This window comes from Mesoplodon mirus (genome assembly GCF_964341445.2).
Source record: "Mesoplodon mirus genome assembly, chromosome: 17".
Taxonomy (NCBI): domain Eukaryota; kingdom Metazoa; phylum Chordata; class Mammalia; order Artiodactyla; family Ziphiidae; genus Mesoplodon; species Mesoplodon mirus.
The window spans coordinates 67,725,177-67,743,000 of NC_138993.1; the positions used below are offsets into that span (position 1 = coordinate 67,725,177).

Consider the following 17,824-nt stretch of genomic DNA (forward strand, 5'->3'; position numbering starts at 1 on the left):
ACAGTCAGTATTATATCAATAAATGATAAGGTGGTGGCCTAAAAGTGCTCAGACCCCCTGCCTCACCTTACAGAGGGACCTGGAACCCAGCTTTCAGTTACGAAGAGTTGTCCCAGCAACTTCGTTTGGGAACAGAATGCCTAGAATTTCCCTATTAGCAGATAAAGCACTACTTCAGCTCTCCCATTGGGTTTTGGGGAAGCTAACCTTTCTGTTTTGATCAGTGGAAGTATATTTGGTACATCTTTGATACATTTTTAGGACATCAGTTGAACCAAGCTAAGCACAATATAAGATATTCTCTTCAGTATATATACTTCATCATCCAGAATTATTCTGCCTTTTAAATCTGTTATCTTTTGAGCCCGTTATCCTTCTGAATTTCATAGTCCCCTGTTCATTTTATATCTGCTCTCCTGCTGCACAAAGAATAATGTATCTCTCTCTTTAGAAAAATTAAACTAGTTTGTAATAATAATGTATCACCGAATACAAAACTAAATGGTACAGACTATAAAAAGAAAAGTAAGTTTCTTTCCCCCCGCCCCGTTCCACATCACAGTTTCTTGTTAATCTTTCCTGAAATGTTCCATGTACTTACAAGCATATATAAATAGAATTAAATGTGTGTGTTTATGTTTTAAAATATTATTCTGCACTGTGCATTTTTCTTTAACTCTATGTGGGCATACTCATTTCAGTGACTGTAACCTGACCCCAGCCTAACAGCTCCCTCTCTTGGTGTCACACCCGTCTCTTCTGTGACCCCATGATTAGCTGCCTTGCCTGCTTTCTCACTAAGCACCACTGTCTGTCTCCCTTGGCCCTTACTTCTTGAGCATCTGTCCAGCAAATCCCCAAAAAGCCTCGGTTAGTCCCATTAACCCTCTTACTCCAGCACCATATCTACACTGTGAAGCACTGGGGGAAGACATAATTGTACACCTTTAATTCACTACAGGTTCATAGTTTTCAACCGTAAGTATGTCCTCTTAAAATGTTTTAATTTGAGATTTTCTACCGTAAAGATGCCAGAGTTTCTTTTTTTTTAACTTTTTCAAAGACAGATTTGAAGGCCTAATGAGATGAAGTCACTGGAAAGAAGAAACTCAAAATATGTGGACATGGTGGTATTGAGTAGGGCAAGCATATTAATTGTGTAACATTTCCCAGATGTGATATTTTAAAAGATTACTTTGGAAATTGTTGCATTCTTTTTATAGCAGAGGGTGATTTTCAGCATATTTATTAAATTGTATAACTACCTTAAAATACTCCTTTTGTCTCTCAGTCCCATCTTTCTGTTTGTTTATGCCTTGATCTTAAGAAATGATGGAAGGCGGGAAGAGCATCAGTAACACCTTCAGTGAATTTGAGGGACAACAGGAGCCTCCAACGGTAAACAGCAAAATATGCAAATCCATAGAGAAGTTTTGTCCCTTTGGTGTAGACTTTAAAGGCAAATTACTTCTTTAGTAGGATTCTACCCAGGGTTCATTTATTTTTATGTAAAGATTATGCCTTGCTTATGCAAAAGACCGTTCTTTTAGGCCTAGTGCTTTTTTTTTTTTTGGGCTGCGTTGGGTCTTTGTTGCTGTGCGCAGGCCTTCTCTAGTTGAGGTGCGCGGGCTTCTCTTGTTGTGGAGCATGGGCTCTAGGCATGCAGGCTTCAGTAGTTGTGGCTTGCGGGCTCAGTAGTTGTGGCGCAGGGGCTTAGTTGCTCTGCGGCATGTGAGATCTTCCCGGACCGGAGCTCGAACCCGTGTCCCCTGCATTGGCAGGCGGATTCTTAACCACTGCGCCACCAGGGAAGCCCGGGCCTAGTGCTTTTCAGATTTAATTTTGTCCTAGGAGTTGAGGTAAAATCGAAGAACAGAAGGAATGTTTTAAACTGGAGAAAGCATGTGCACCTAACATTTTCCCAGAGTTTTCTAGAACTTTTTAGGATCAAGATTTGTGCTAAACCAAGTTCTTTAAGCCCCAAGCTTACAGAGACAGAGTAAGCGTTTCTTAAGATCAAGGCACAGGTTAACAGAAACATCAGACCAAGATAGCAGAGTTTTTCCCCAAGGCAACCATAAATGTATTGATGTATTTTTCAGCATTGATTTCAGTATTGATTCTTTGTCCTTTCTTTTCAAAGAATTTTGCCTTATTTTAGATCTGCAGTAAAAATAACAGTAGCAACCAGCAACCAAACAAAACCCCAAATCTGCTTTGCCATCTTTTATCGATGACTTTCGTTGAGGTCAGGCAAAAAAGCTGTGCAAGGTGTCGTGTGCATTATGTGAAGCTGGAGCCTCCTATCATAGGATCATAAAATCTCAGGTCTAACCACTCATATTCACTCATTCAGTCGGTTAACACAACTGCTGAATGTCTTTCACGAGCCTGGCACTGTGGTCGTTCGTTGTGGGGTACAGCAGTGAACCAAAAAAGTCTCTGTCCTCGTGGACTTGTGTTCTGATGGGGAGAGGGAAACAAAACGAATCACTGAAACACAAGGTGTGTCAGTTGCTGATGAAAGAACTATTGAAGATAAATCAGGGAAGGTGGATGGAGGATTTTCAGTTTTAAATAGGCCAGAGGAGGTCTCCCCTGAGAGGTGAGCAAAAGACTTGAAGCAAGGAAGGGAGTGAGCCATGTGAATTCGTGGGGAGAGGGGAGGACGTGGTGAAGGACGCAGCAAAAGCAAAGGTCCTGAGATGTCGCTCGCCCGATGTATTCAAGGTACAGAGAAAAATTGGTGCGACTCAAGCAGGTGAGCGAGACAGAGACTAGTGGGAAATGAGGGCAAAGGAGTAATAGGACCACATCATGTAGCCCACTCATAGGCCATTGTAAAGACTTTGACCTGAGCATCTGGGCAAGATGGTTAGCATTGAAGGGTTTGGGATAGGGTTAGATTTTAACAGGATCACCAGGACTGTTGCAGCGAGAATGGACCGTGGGAGAGTGAGAAGCCAGGAGGCAAGTTAGGAGTCTCTCACAGTCAGTCATGAAAATATGCATGACTTGATGGTGACTCAGATCACTGGGGTAAGGGTGGGAGTTGTGAAGCGGTCAGCATCTCAGAAACTGGCTGTGTTTTGAAGTTGGGGCCAACAGTTTGCCGAGAGGTGGGATGTGGGGTGTGGAGTTTCTGTTTTCTAAGATGGGAAAGTCTGGGGGAAGAGGAGGTTTGGAGGGAATGGGGAAGAGTTTGTTTTGACATGACATGAGATGTTTGGCAGGCGTACAAGTAGGGATGTTAGCAGTTGAAGATACGTGTCTGCAGTTTGGAGGAGGGGTTCAGCCTAGATACGTGTATTTGAGAATCATTAGTGTATAGTTGGTATTTGAAGCCAGGAATTGATCAACTCCCCAAGGGAGTGGGTAAAAATAGTGAAGAGAAGAATTCCAAGGACCGGGCCTTGGGGCAGTTGTATTAATGGGTCAGGAAGACGGAGGAGGAGTCAGCAAAGAAGACTTCGTCATAGGGCTGTTGGGAGGGTTACATGAGGTACTAAGCGTTTATTATGATGGTTAAGTGACATCTTTAGGGTTGCTGTTTGCCTTCACAATTGCACACACCGTTGACTAGCCTGAGCCCAGTGAGCATTGGACTGCGGTGTAAGATTTGCTACTTTTGTGGTAACTAATAATGTCTCTCTCCGCTTTAAGTTTGACACATCCCTCTGATTCCTTAGTTTGTATACGTCTGTTTTTTTCATTTCCCAGTCTTTCAGATGGAACCTATAAGGTTCATATAAGATTTAAACTGTTGCATATTTACATAAATATTGCTGTATTCACAGAAACAGCAACGCCTTGAGAACGAAACTATTGGCTGACAGGTGGTAGCAGTGAGCTACACTTGACACGTTGGTTTGTCGGATGCACAGTAACTGGTTTAGGGATTTTAATAAATAATGTATAAAAGAATGGACTGCTCTGAAGTGAAACATATGCAAGTTGGGGTTTTTTTTACTCCCTGTAATAAAGTTTGAATTTATTAAAAGGTGTATTGGGCTATATATAGTTACATTATGGAGTATATATAATTAGCTTAATAAATTATAGCCTTAAGAAAACTAGGAAATAGATTTTTAAAATTAAGACATAAATAGGCCCTGGTAAAGTAAACGTACATTATATAATATGTTGTGAATAATATAATGTGTGTGTTTTCATGCTCATGAAATAAGTCCTAGACTCCAGAATTGGAGGACTCCTTAGTTTTTAAACTTTGGTTTAAAAAATTATCAATTTTTGTTTCAACTTTGTTATTACATAACATCCTAAAAATTGACAATCTTTTCAAATGTGAGTAAAAAGGATCCCATTTATTCTGATTCTAGACATCCAGATTTGACTTTTTCTTGTGTCATCACAGTCCGTGTTGTTCACTGCTGAAGCTGCATCACCTGGTGCATAGGAGACACTTAACAAGTATCCACTGAATGAATAATACATAGACATAAAACCTTACCTGTTTATTAATAGAAAGCCTTCAAATCCATAATTTCCAAAACATTATCAGGGGACATTATTATGGAGATACTGATGTTGTTTTGTTCTACGTGTGGGTTTTTTCCCCCTCCTAGGACTCACTTATATTTAAGAGATGGGTTGGTTGAAATTATCAAAAATAAAAATAAAAACTGTTACTTATTAAAAGAAAAATTGATGACAGGTTTTTAGAGAAACAGAATAAGATTGAAATTTAAATCTGATTGATCTGTGGGGAATTTCTGTTTATTATCAATATTAATGCACTTAAGTAATTTAAGGAGACCAGTGCTTTTACTCTATTTATGTTACAGGCATGAAGGATCTGGATATTTTTTCTTAATTTGCTTTCCACTTTATTTTAATACAGTTTACATTTAATAAGGAGGAGACCTGTAAGCTTGTTTGTACAAAAACATACCATACAGAGAAAGCTGAAGACAAACAAAAGTTAGAATTCTTGAAAAAAAGCATGTTACTGAATTATCAACATCACTGGTAAGACGTGGAGATTTGGGATTTGGGGCTTTTTCCTTTTCAAGAAGAAACCTCTGTTTCATTGAATGTGTAGATACTTCATTGATTCTATAAAAATAGCAGATTAATTTATTTCCTTTTTTGGTTATTAGTAATATGAAGTAGTGACTTTTATTTGCCAGAGGATTACTAAGGTTGACAGCTTAAAGTATCATCATTTTCTGCACTTAGATTATTGTAATATGTGGTACTTGTTTAGGTACACAGACCTGTTTCCTAGAGCACTTCTTTTATTCATACGTAGTTAAAAGGAGCATATTTATGCTTTGGGAAAGGACCTGGATCAGTCTTCTAGAAAAATACTGTTATTTTATACTTGAAGGCCGTGAAAAAGACCATAGGAAAACAAAATTTAACTTTCATTTGATATTTGAGAAATAGCATCTACTTCCAATAAAAATACTTGTAATTTGTGTAATCATTTTTTATTTTATAAACATGACATAACATTAACAATGTTTTTACCAGTTTGCATCATAATCAAAAAGCATTAAAAATTTTTTTTTTGCCTCCCCAGTAGTATTTACTTACTATACAATATTCAAACAGTATTAAAAAAGGGTCTCGAAAACCCAACTTTTCAAATATAACCAAGTGTTATTCTTCCAGATAATTTTGCCAACAAATGCCTATATTCTCTGGTGGTCATGGTTTACATATGTTTTGCCTCTTCCAAAAAGTGTAAGGTGCTGGAGGTGGTGAACAGGAAGATGATCTTTGTGGACTTCCTCTTGAATGTTTGTCCTGTCACTACCTCAGACCCGTTTGCCCTCACTCAGGGAGGTGAGAACATTGATTTCAGTTTGGACATGACCAGATCCTGTGGCTCAGTAGGATTGTTGGAACCTCTCATTCCCTCTTGCCTCCTTGGTTTCTCCCCATCCTCCCCTCCGTACACGTAGAACAAAAAAGTCCTAGGGAGGGGCAACCCTGGGTCACATGCCCATTCATGAATGAGTCTGTGATTAGGGTGATTCACTCTGATTGGCTAGACCTGCATAAAATACAACTGAACCACATAGAAATGAGTCTCCCATAGCAGGACTCTGTTAGAAGGAAGGAAACGTGCCCGTTACACTTGTGTCAGCTTCTTTCTCATCGGACCCTCAGTGCTCACAGGAACTTGAAAGTCTCGTCCATGTCTTCATTTCTTTGGTTTCTGGTAAGCCAAGAGCTGTTTTCCTGTAAGCTACTGTGAGAATACTACTTAATTGCTGAATTAATGTAACTCAGGATACATTTCTCATTCATCAGTAATTGAAAAGTTTCCCTTGGTGTTTTCTCTTTGCTTAAAATTGTTCTTTCCAGCCTTCAAAATCGTATTTAAGGCTCAGTCCTTATGAGCCTTAAGGCTCATTTTCACCCCTTCTACCTCCATTTACTCTGACAGCTGTCCATTTGTTGACTGAATGAAAGAATGACTCTTTAGGCCACTATGGGTGATTTTTTTTAAAATTTATTTATTTTTGCTGTGTTGCGTCTTCATTTCTGTGCGAGGGCTTTCTCTGGTTGTGGCAAGCAGGGGCCACTCTTCATCGCGGTGCGCGGGCCTCTCACTATCGCGGCCTCTCTTGTTGCAGAGCACAGGCTCCAGACGCGCAGGCTCAGTAGTTGTGGCTCACGGGCCTAGTTGCTCCGCGGCATGTGGGATCCTCCCAGACCAGGGCTCGAACCCGTGGCCCCTACATTAGCAGGCAGATTCTCAACCACTGCGCCACCAGGGAAGCCCACTATGGGTGATTTTGAGCTTTCTCTTCTACCCTCTGTTCTTAGAATCGTGTTTAGAGTCTTCCTCTCAAAAATACTAGAAGCACCTCTTCTACAGTAGATTCCTGACAATAAAGTACTTAGAAATATTTTTAACTTATTTATGATGCAGTTAACATAGGTACTGTTTTGATCCCAAGATGCCTAATAACAAGAAGAATAATTTAAAATAGTTGCAAACTTAAACAATTCTGCCTAAAAAAATAAACGAGAACAATGCTGGTGAATAGTGATTTTCGTAGTTGAATCAGAAAAGTTTATGATTTCAGGTCTGAATCCATTAACAAAAAATCTAAGCCATATCACAGATATACAGTCTGGTAATTCTAGGCAATTAGTTCATTAATTCTAGGCAATCAGTTCATTACACATTTAGAAACACATTACACATTACACATTTAGAAAATATTTGATTCATATTGATGCATTTATGTGAACCATTAGTTGAGTATATTTCTGTCCTTGGCTGACTTCAGACATTTTTACTGTGTAATTTGATTTTAAGCATAGATAGCAGAGTTGACAGAGATAAAATAGCAGGAACCCTTAGAAATATGAAAGATTAGACAGTGTTTTCTACTACCCTCAACTTCTTTAATCCTGCTCCCCAGAGGTAGCACTATTATTTCTCCTGTATGTTTCCAGATTTTTTTAATATAAATTTATTTATTTATTTTTGGCTGTGTTGGGTCTTTGTTGCTGTGCACAAGCTTTCTTTAATTGTGCTGAGTGGGGGCTACTCTACGTTGCAGTGCGCGGGCTTCTCATTGTCGTGGCTTCTCGTTGTGGAGCACGGGCTCTAGGCGCGCAGGCTTCAGGAGTTGTGGCATGTGGGCTCAGTAGTTGTGGCTTGCGGGCTCTAGAGCTCAGGCTCAGTAGTTGTAGCGCACGGGCTTAGTTGCTCCGCGGCATGTGGGATCTTCCCAGGCCAGGGCTCGAACCCATGTCCCTTGCATTGGCAGGCAGATCCTTAACCACAGCGCCACCAGGGAAGCCCTGTTTCCAGATTTCTGTGCACATGTAGGTATATAAAAGAGTATGTACTGGGCTTCCCTGGTGGCGTGGTGGTTGAGAGTCCGCCTGCCAATGCAGGGGACACGGGTTTGTGCCCCAGTCTGGGAAGATCCCACATGCCGTGGAGTGGCTGGGCCCGTGAGCCACGGCCACTGAGCCTGTGCGTCTGGAGCCTGTGCTCCGCAACGGGAGAGGCCACAACAGTGAGAGGCCCGCGTAATGCAAATAAACAAACAAAGAAACAAAAAAAACTATGAAGAATAACCTAAATACCAAGTTTCTTTGCTTTTGGCTGCACTTTTTTTTTTGAGTGTATTGTGGCAACATGGGTTATTCCATTCTGATCAGAAACTCTGGAAATTAATTTATTGGGAAAATTGAGTTATTAATAAATGAAGCTTGACTGCTAGAAGTGTTTCAGATGGAGCCCATGAGGGTAGAGGGAAATAATGGAAGGCAGTCCTTAATGGTAAAAAATTGGGGCCAGTCATTCGACCTTTAACCTTTTGAGTCCTCTTCTTATACTCTTTCACTATATCAGATTGAAAATAGAATTTTTAAATATTTTTGGTGTTATGAATTTCAGTAGCTACTGCTTCCCAACTTAGCAAGGCAGTAATTGAAAATTATATTCTTTAAGTTTTCTTACATTTATTTCCAAGGGTTTGTTGGGGTTTTTTTGTTTCCAGCCAGGCAAAGGTTATGTCAAGGCATTATGTAAATGATACATTTAGGATGTTCACCTTTAAAAAAAACCTAAATTGCCCCTTAATTCTCATTTTGTAACTAGCACTATAATTTTATGTAGTACTCTCTCTGATACAATAGTGTAAAGATATTAAAATTAATATATTGCTAGTATATATTCATTGACTGAACTTCATTGTCTATCTAAAAAATTAAAGCAATTAACTGATTCTTGAGTCCTCAAAAAAATCTGAATTATTTATATTATATAACATGGTTTTCATGCTTCTGATATTTTAGTCTTTTCATGGGAACTACTAGCCTGCTGGCTATAATAATAAGCAACTTAATAGCATAAGTGATTCTAAAATTTAGTATATTGGGTACTACTAAATAGCATTTAAGTGTGACAAGACTTGTTTTATTAGGTCATTAACGTACACCCTGGGTGAATATAGAATCATAATTTTACTTCCTAAGGCATACATTAATTCACAAGTAAAACATGCCCTGGAGTGTTGTCTTATGACTGAAATACAGCTAGTATATTTTTAGCAATTTTTAAAATTTGTATCCTGTGATGTGTTTTGGGCATAGGAGACCCCATGCTTGCACTTTAATTTAATTATACAGGACTACAAAATTTTATTCTTTACTTTTATCCTTTTTTAAAAAAAAGTTTTTTCACTATAGAACTTGAAAGGTTTATTTCTCTAACTTTATAGCAGCATTTCTTTTAGACATAAGTTGGATTTACATGGTTTTAATAGATGATACTATTATTTTCAGTTTTTCGCATGGCCCTTAAGTTGAATATTTCCCTATATCTTGCAGTTATATTCTTCTCCTTTTTATTGAATTACCTGAGTAATAAAAGACGTTTGTTTCTATACTATTCAATAAACTGTTCCCAAGGAACTAAATATATTGCTTTGCACCTATTTAGAGCTTTTGAGTGTTCACTGAGGGTAAATTATATTTAGGTGTCTAGATAATGGTATTGTTATATTTAGCGATCGCAGTAAATTAATTTATTTAATTTACTCCCTTTCAAAGAAGGTGTAGAGATTTTTTTTCCCACTACAGTGTGTCAGATATTGGCACAATACTATTACTTATGAAGTACCACATTTTATCAAAATTCTTTGATTGTAGTTTTGACACCTTAAGGCATTTTTAGACATTTACATTTTACAAAGTATTGACACAGATTTGGGAAGTAATTCTTAGTCATGTTTGGTGGTTTCTAACTTGACTTTTATTTCTGTGTGTAGGATTGTGGATAATATGCCGGTAACATGGTGTTATGATGTTGAAGATGGTCAGAGGTTCTGTAATCCTGGATTTCCTATTGGCTGTTACATTACAGATAAAGGCCATGCAAAAGATGCCTGTGTTATTAACGTAAGTTTGTGATAAACTAACTCTATGCTATTTTTTAAAATATGGCTTTTTGGTAGAAGGAGTCAATCTTTATCTTTACAAAAATGGTTATATTCATCGAATGAGTGCAATTCAGATGTTCTGAAGGACAACTACTCGGTCCTTTTTTTATTTTTTTGGCTGTAACGTGCAGGTTGCAGAATCATAGCTCCCCGACCAGGGATTGAACCCAGGCTGCTGCAATGAAAACGCTGAGTCCTAACCACTGGACCACCAGGGAATTCCCATACCTAGTCTTTAAATTTAAGCCAGATTAACAGTTTATAACTCTAGAACTAAAAAAATTCAGATTCAGTTCAACATTTACTGGCAGTGTCTCTTATATGCTAAACACTATGATATGGGCTAGGACTTTGTATGTTCTGACTCTGTTAAAAGTTAAATTCATAAATCTTACATATTAAAAAAAAAGTTCATGGTTGACTGCCAAAAAGACCTCATAATAAGTCCATTGAAACTTGTATTGCGAATTTAAGTCCATAGAATATTGTATTGTAAAAGTTTGGTATTATACCTTTTTTAAAAGATATCAATCTTTGAGGCCATTCTTTTACAATTCAAAAAATAAAATAATAGGGCTTCCCTGGTGGCGCAGTGGTTGAGAATCTGCCTGCCGATGCAGGGGATATGAGTTCGTGCCCCGGTCCAGGAAGATCCCACGTGCCGCGGAGCGGCTAGGCCCGTGAGCCATGGCTGCTGAGCCTGCGTGTCTGGAGCCTGTGCTCCACAGTGGGAGAGGCCACAACAGTGAGAGGCCTGCGTACCACAAAAAAAATAAAAATAAAAATAAAATAAAATAATGAAGACATTAATTTAGAAAGTAATCAAAATTATTGGGGATATATATTAAATTTTGTATAATGAAGTCAACCTGATTTAATCTCTTAATGAATCTGACCTGGTAGTAGAAGTTAGCATGAGCTCAATCATGAAACTGGTTATTTGGTTAATGCTTTTGTGAGAGTTGACCAAGGACTCTTGAATAATTTAGGTTATTGGTTTATTCTGAAGTTTTAAACTTTCATGAAGGAAAAGTGTTAAAATGTGTAACATTTAGCATGCTCATAACATATAATATTTAAATTTTTACTTTTTTTATTTTCTAAGGGAAAAGCTAGACAATAAGAGATGTCTTGTCAGGCACTTTTAAAGTTTTATGTAAAAATTAAAACATTAAAGAAGTGTAATTTGTACCTCTGCCAGTTAGTTTTGGCTTACAAAGAGTTTAAGCTTATGGAGGCATAACTCTCCCAGACTTCAGACATAATGGTCAAAATGGCCATCATCAAAAAGTCTACAAATAATAAATGCTGGAGAGGGTGTGGAGAAAAGAGAACCCTCCTACACTGTTGCTGGGAATGTAAGTTGGTGCAGCCACTATGGAAGACAGTATGGAAGTTCCTTAAGAAACTAAAAATAGAGTTACCATGTGATCCAGCAATCCCACTCCTGGGCGTGTATCTGGAAAAGATAAAAACACTAATTCGAAAAGATCCATGCACCCCAGTATTCATAGCAGCACTATTTATAATAGCCAAGACATGGAAGCAACCTAAATGTCCATCAGCAGATGAGTGGATAAAGAAGATGTGGTGTATACACACACACACAATGGAATATTACTCGGCCATAGAAAGGAATGAGATAATGCCTCTTGCGGCAACATGGTTGGACCTAGAGATTATCATACTAAGTGAAGTGCATCAGACAGAGAAAGACAAATATATATCACTTATATGTGGAATCTAAAAAAATGAAACAAATGAACTTATAAAATAGAAACAGATTCACAGCCATAGAAAACAAACTTATGGTTACCAAAGGGGAAAGGGGAGGAGGGATAAAATAGGAGTTTTGGATTAGTTGATACAAACTACTATAAATAAAATATAATAAACAAGGTTGTACTGTGTAGCACAGGGAACTATATTCAATATCTTGTAATAACCTACAGTGGAAAAGAATATATATATAACTGAATCACTTTGCTGTACGCAAGGAACTAGCACAACATTGTATTTCAATTAAAAACTATACTTCAGGGGCTTCCCTGGTGGCGCAGTGGTTGAGAGTCCATCTGCCGATGCAGGGGACACGGGTTCGTGCCCTGGTCCGGGAAGATCCCACATGCCACGGAGCAGCTAGGCCCGTGAGCCATGGCCGCTGAGCCTGCGCGTCCGGAGCCTGTGCTCCGCAACGGGAGAGGCGTGGGGAAGGATTAAAATTCTGTCCAAGTTCAGATTTTCTTATTTGTTTTGGCTCATTTTAAAATTTTATGTTTCGACTCTTTTATAGCCAGTTTTCTACCACTAACTTTAAGTTCTGCTCCACAGTCGGAATTCCATGAAAGAGATACATTTTACATCTTTAACCATGTTGACATCAAAATATACTACCATGTTGTTGAAACTGGATCCATGGGAGCAAGATTAGTGGCTGCTAAACTTGAACCAAAAAGGTAATTATACAATAGATAAAAATAAATAACTGTAAGTGAAATTTAGACCCAAAGAATAAATATTTGGGGACCAATTAACTTTTTCCTTAATCAGTATTCTGGCATATAATTTGGTATTTTAATTGATTTTACTAAAACTCCCTTTAGCATGATTTGTTACTGAGTTATGGGTTGCCCAGAGAAACCATACAAATACTTATTTTCCTGTCATGGTAAGTAGCCAAGGTGCATTTTTGTTTTGTTTTTCAGTCAATTTTTGACAGCTTTTCTATGTCAGGTTGGAATGGAGAACATAAGTGGTTAGGACCATGTTCCCTTTTACAGTGGAAAGCATTACTTCAGATATTTGTGGCTTTCAGAGGCCCAAATGAGCTGGTTGTGTGTCATTTCGAAAGCCTGCATGCAGTGTTAGATGCCAGTATGTGATAAGTCATTGAAAGGGCATCTCTTCAAATTGTCAGCTTTTTTAGTGTGAAAGTACTCCTCAGTTATTTGTGAGATGCTTCTTTGACTGAGTATTTTCTTTCCATGACTCCCCACTCCCCCACCCAACTGATACAGCCATTTTCTTGTGTCACTAGTGGTAAAGCAATGCATGCCATAATAAGATGGCAGTTAATTTAAACTCCCTCAGTGTTTGTTTTGATTTCTTTAAAGATTATTTAATGCTCTTCAAGTAGTGTTTTCCAAAGTTTGGTTCTTATTTTGAGTAACAATTTTGTACACTTATAACTAAGCCATTTATTTATATGAAGTAAGTATTTGTACTATTCAGTGTGATATGAATCACTTTTGACTATCAGCAGCATTGTGAAATACGTACAAAATCTCTAACCTTTACTCCATTTTAAAAAACTATTTTATCAGCATCTTGCCAAAATGTTTCTTCCCACAGCTTCAAGCACACCCATACAGATAAAACAGACTGCTCTGGACCCCCCATGGATATAAGTAACAAGGCTTCTGGGGAGATCAGAATTGCTTATACTTACTCTGTTAGCTTCCAGGTGAGTGTGATTTTTATCTTTAGTATAACTCAGAAATTGATTTTAAATTCATATTACTTAAACTAATTAAAAATATGATTAGCTTGTCAAATAGATAAGCTTTTAATGAGTTAATTTTTGGAAAAGTTTGTCAGTGCACCAGGCAACATAATTGCCCTCAGAACTAAGTCTTCGTTTAAATAAGAAGTATGGGGAATTGGAGAACTGAGCCTGATTAAAAGTGTTAAGCCATAAGAGATACAAACAAAGCAGAAGGTAGAAGTTAGGCATGAAGGGTGGTATGAAAGTGTCAAAGATACGCAACAAGCGTTTGGGCAAACAGCACTATTTCTAAAATCAGGATTTGAGTGTAAGCTTAAATGGAGAGTTTCCTGATGGTAGATAATCTATATAGGTCCTTAGGTAATTCAAGGGAGGGTTTTCTTAGGAGGAAAGTAAAAGTTCATTTTATGAGAACCTTGGGCAATATTCCACCTCTATTTTTAATAAACTATCTTGGCAATCCAATATAGTTGTGACGTTTACTGTCCCTAAATAGTGTGTGATTTTGCAAGCCTGGTGCAGTAAATTGTACATATTGCTTTCTAGGTATTAAGAGCTCAGTGTGGGTGACACCTGCCAGATGCTCAGGGTACCTAGGTTATGACTCTGGTCTGGTTAAATGTCTCATAGGTATAGATAGATAGCATCAAAGAGAATAAAGAATAAGCTATTCCACTCAATTTTCTGAAAATAATTAAATACTCTAAAGCTCTAAGTCTTGACATTTAAAATAAGCCTTTGCTAATTAAGATTTAAAGTAAGACTTTAAAAAAAATACAAGTAACTAGATACTTTTAGGAACTCTTATTTTTTTTTTTTTTTTTTTTTTTTTTTTCTTTTTGCGGTATGCGGGCCTCTCACTGTTGTGGCCTCTCCCGTTGCGGAGCACAGGCTCCGGATGCGCAGGCCCAGCGGCCATGGCTCACGGGCCCAGCCGCTCCGCGGCATATGGGATCCTCCCAGACCGGGGCACGAACCCGTATCCCCTGCATCGGCAGGCGGACTCTCAACCACTGCGCCACCAGGGAGGCCCCGGAACTCTTATTTTTTATTTACTGCTTAATTTTATCCTAATTTTCCTGAGACTTGAGTAAATCTAGGTCCATAAGTCTCATGACTAACCCAAGTTATGATAATGAGGAATTGTATCTATTGACTGGAATGTTAAGCTGTGAATGGAAATTTTTGGATCCCTAATATGCTTCATTGGCAAATTCTTATTTAAAGAGTGTGTGTGTGTGTGTTTTTAAATCCCTCTAGGAAGATAAGAATATCAGATGGGCATCTAGATGGGACTACATTCTGGAATCTATGCCTCATACCCACATTCAGTGGTTTAGGTAAGAGTATAGAATTAATCTCCTTTATGCTCTGTCCTTATTTTATTCTCTGTCCCTTTGAACATCCCATTCACTCTGATTCTCCAGTTACTCAGAACGCTGGACTTTTGAATTAGATAGACTTGGATTCAGTCCTGGCTTTCAGTCGCTGGTTGTGAGTCAGGCTAGATCACCCAGTTTCTCAGAGTCCATTTCTTTATCTAGAAATAGCCTGTCTTCATGGGACTATTCTGAGGATTGAAGGAGGTAATGAAACAGAGCATTTGAGCACCTTACCTGGCACGGAAGAGGGCTCAGTAGACAAGCCGCTGCAGCTGTTATGACTGTTTATTATTATTATTATTATTATTATTATTATCCTCTCAGCATGACTTAGAACTTTTATCTAGAGAGCTGTTCGTGGTGCCATCGCTCTCCTTTTCCTACTTGACTGACTAATCTTTTTTGATACTCATTAATTTACTGAGTAACTGTTTTTCAGTAGATTTCTTGAGGGTACAGACCAGTCCATTATTGATCCTTGCAGCTTATGTTGCCCTAATTTGGGCACAGTAGTTATTAATGTTGACCATGGAGAAAAAAAATTCTAGTTCTCAACAGACCACAAAATTATGTTATGATAAGTACATACAGTTATGTATCCACTAGAAGGCCGTGTAGCAGAACACAGTTCATTGAATTTGTTGGATTTTAGGTCAAGTTTTTAATTTGATTAATGCTGTTTTAATGTTACTCAATAAATAGTTTTTAAAGAGTTTTGCTGTTCCGAAGATTAAGCTGTAGATTAATCCAAACATGCTTATTTCTGCAGCATCATGAATTCCTTGGTCATTGTCCTCTTCTTGTCTGGAATGGTGGCTATGATTATGCTACGGACGCTGCATAAAGATATTGCCAGATATAATCAGATGGATTCTACGGTGAGTGAAACATCTGAACTGTTCTTTGGTCTGCCAAGGATAGTCTTTATTTTTTCTTTGGAAAAAATTGAAATAATAGCTTTAGACAGAATCTGCTTTTAAAACACTCTTCTCAAAAGTTACCCTGAATTCACATTTTCAAATAAGAAAATGATCCTTAAGGATTGGTTTTCTCTAGAAATTTAGTGACCGCAGCTCTCAGAGCTGAACTGTTCACAGCCTCATCTGCATCAGTGGAGGGTGCAGAAAGGGTGCAGGTGCACAGCTCCAGCTCTGCCCTCTTTTCACTTACGTGCCATCAGCTCTGTCAGAGTCTCTATTTCCAGCAGACATTCCATTTGTGAAACAGCAAAGTTGAGTAGACTAGCTCCCAAGCAATTTTTATATGTGTGTATGTTTAATTTTTTAAAATTAATTTTAACTGAATTTTTACCATTTCAACCTTTTGGTGGATTCAAAGTAATTAATGCCTCAACTTCATTTATTTGCATTTTGAGTTGCATAATGTTTTACATTTTATACTTTTTAATTTCCTAGCAGCTCTTTAACAAAATTTCCACAAGAATCACTCCTTGTAATGAATACATAAAACTCAGATTTCCATTGTTTCCTCTTCCCCGGCTTCTTCACTCCCCCCATCTCTCTGTCCTTTTCTAATTAGAAAAAGGAACATATTAATGTTCAGAAGCTCTTTAGCACTTGTGCTCCACGGTTTCTTCTCCATGATTTTATTGATTGTATGCCTTATTAAATATTTGATTAAAATAATTTCACAATACTCTTCATAATTGACAATTCCAAATAATTGCTGAGTTAACGGAATTTTTTTTCTTTATTTGTACAGAGGTGGCCTTGGGGTACAGGCCAGGAAACCCTACTTCCAGTCTTGCTCCCATTCTTTCCCTCCTGCCAGCCTCTTATCATAGCCATCAGAGCGTATCTGTTCAGGGTCATTTCACTGCCAATGACAGCCCTCCAGTGACTTGCACTGCACTCAGTGAAGCCATGGTCTTTACAGTGGCCCATGAGGCTCTGCAGTAGCTCTTGGAGCTCCGCTCCAGCCATGCTGGTTGCCTTGCTGTTCCTCGGACACCTCAGGCGGGTACCCATTTCCAGGCCTCTACAGTTGCTTTTCTGTCTTCCTCGAGTGTTCGTCCCTCAGAGAGCTCCCTCACGTCCTGGTCTTCACTGAGATACGCTCTTCCCAATGAGACCTTCCTCACCAGCCCATTAAAATTACATCCTCTCCACCCACACCCCGCATCCATACTTCTTATCACCATCTACAGTACTATATATTGTACTTATTTTGTTTATTGTCTGACTTTCCAATGAGAAGGAAGGTGTACTCATGAGAAGAGGAATTTTTCTGTTATACTCACTGTAGTATCTCTGGTGTTTTAAACAGTGCCAAGCATATAGTTGGTGATCAACAGATATTTGTTGAATGAATGAATAAACAAATTAGCCCTTGATGTACCAGTCTTGATTCATTGCTGGGCTTATGATAGGTTAAAAAAAAAAAAAAGGTATCCAAGGACTCCCTCAAATCCACCCCATCCCCCCAAATTGAGTGAGGCCAGAGCAGGAAGCAGTACAAGCATGAGAAATTGAAGTTCTTCTTTGGGTCCGTGCTTATATCAAGTTTTTAACCAATTGGGACATTAAACCTTGGGTCATGGTGAGCCTCGATCTCCTGTGTATTAAGCCTGGATTCTTGAAGGGGGGCAAAATGGTTCTAGGTTAGTAAATGCCTTCTGATTCTCAGCAGAATCGAGTAGAAATACTCTGAAGGAAAGTCTCTCAAATTTGGATTTGCAGGATTCCCCCCAATTAAGGTGAATAAAGTATGATCTATTAATCAGAAATTCACAAAAATTTACAATAAACAACAAATTTACACCAGGTCCCAAAGATTTCAGATATTAAGATTGTTAATTACAGAGTATAAGATATATGAAAAAGTAACAGCTACGATTTTCCAGCACAGATGAAAGATAAGAATCCATAGATAAAAGATACACAATATATCCAAAGTGGAATAAATAAAATGAAATCCACACCTAGATCAACTGGCCAAAACCACAGAACACCATAGAAAAGAGATCTTAGAATCAG

General features: G+C 38.3%; 1 protein-coding gene across 1 annotated transcript in view; it reads left to right on the plus strand.

Moving 5' to 3' along the window:
* Nucleotides 1–17,824, plus strand: part of TM9SF2 (transmembrane 9 superfamily member 2) — a 56,592-nt gene that overhangs the window by 16,861 nt on the left and 21,907 nt on the right. Inside the window, exons 4-9 of the mRNA XM_082602504.1 lie at nt 4,862–4,989; nt 9,771–9,900; nt 12,273–12,397; nt 13,293–13,404; nt 14,707–14,786; nt 15,598–15,706. Of these exons, the coding sequence (XP_082458630.1) occupies nt 4,862–4,989; nt 9,771–9,900; nt 12,273–12,397; nt 13,293–13,404; nt 14,707–14,786; nt 15,598–15,706 (684 nt within the window). The remainder of the gene's footprint in view (nt 1–4,861; nt 4,990–9,770; nt 9,901–12,272; nt 12,398–13,292; nt 13,405–14,706; nt 14,787–15,597; nt 15,707–17,824) is intronic.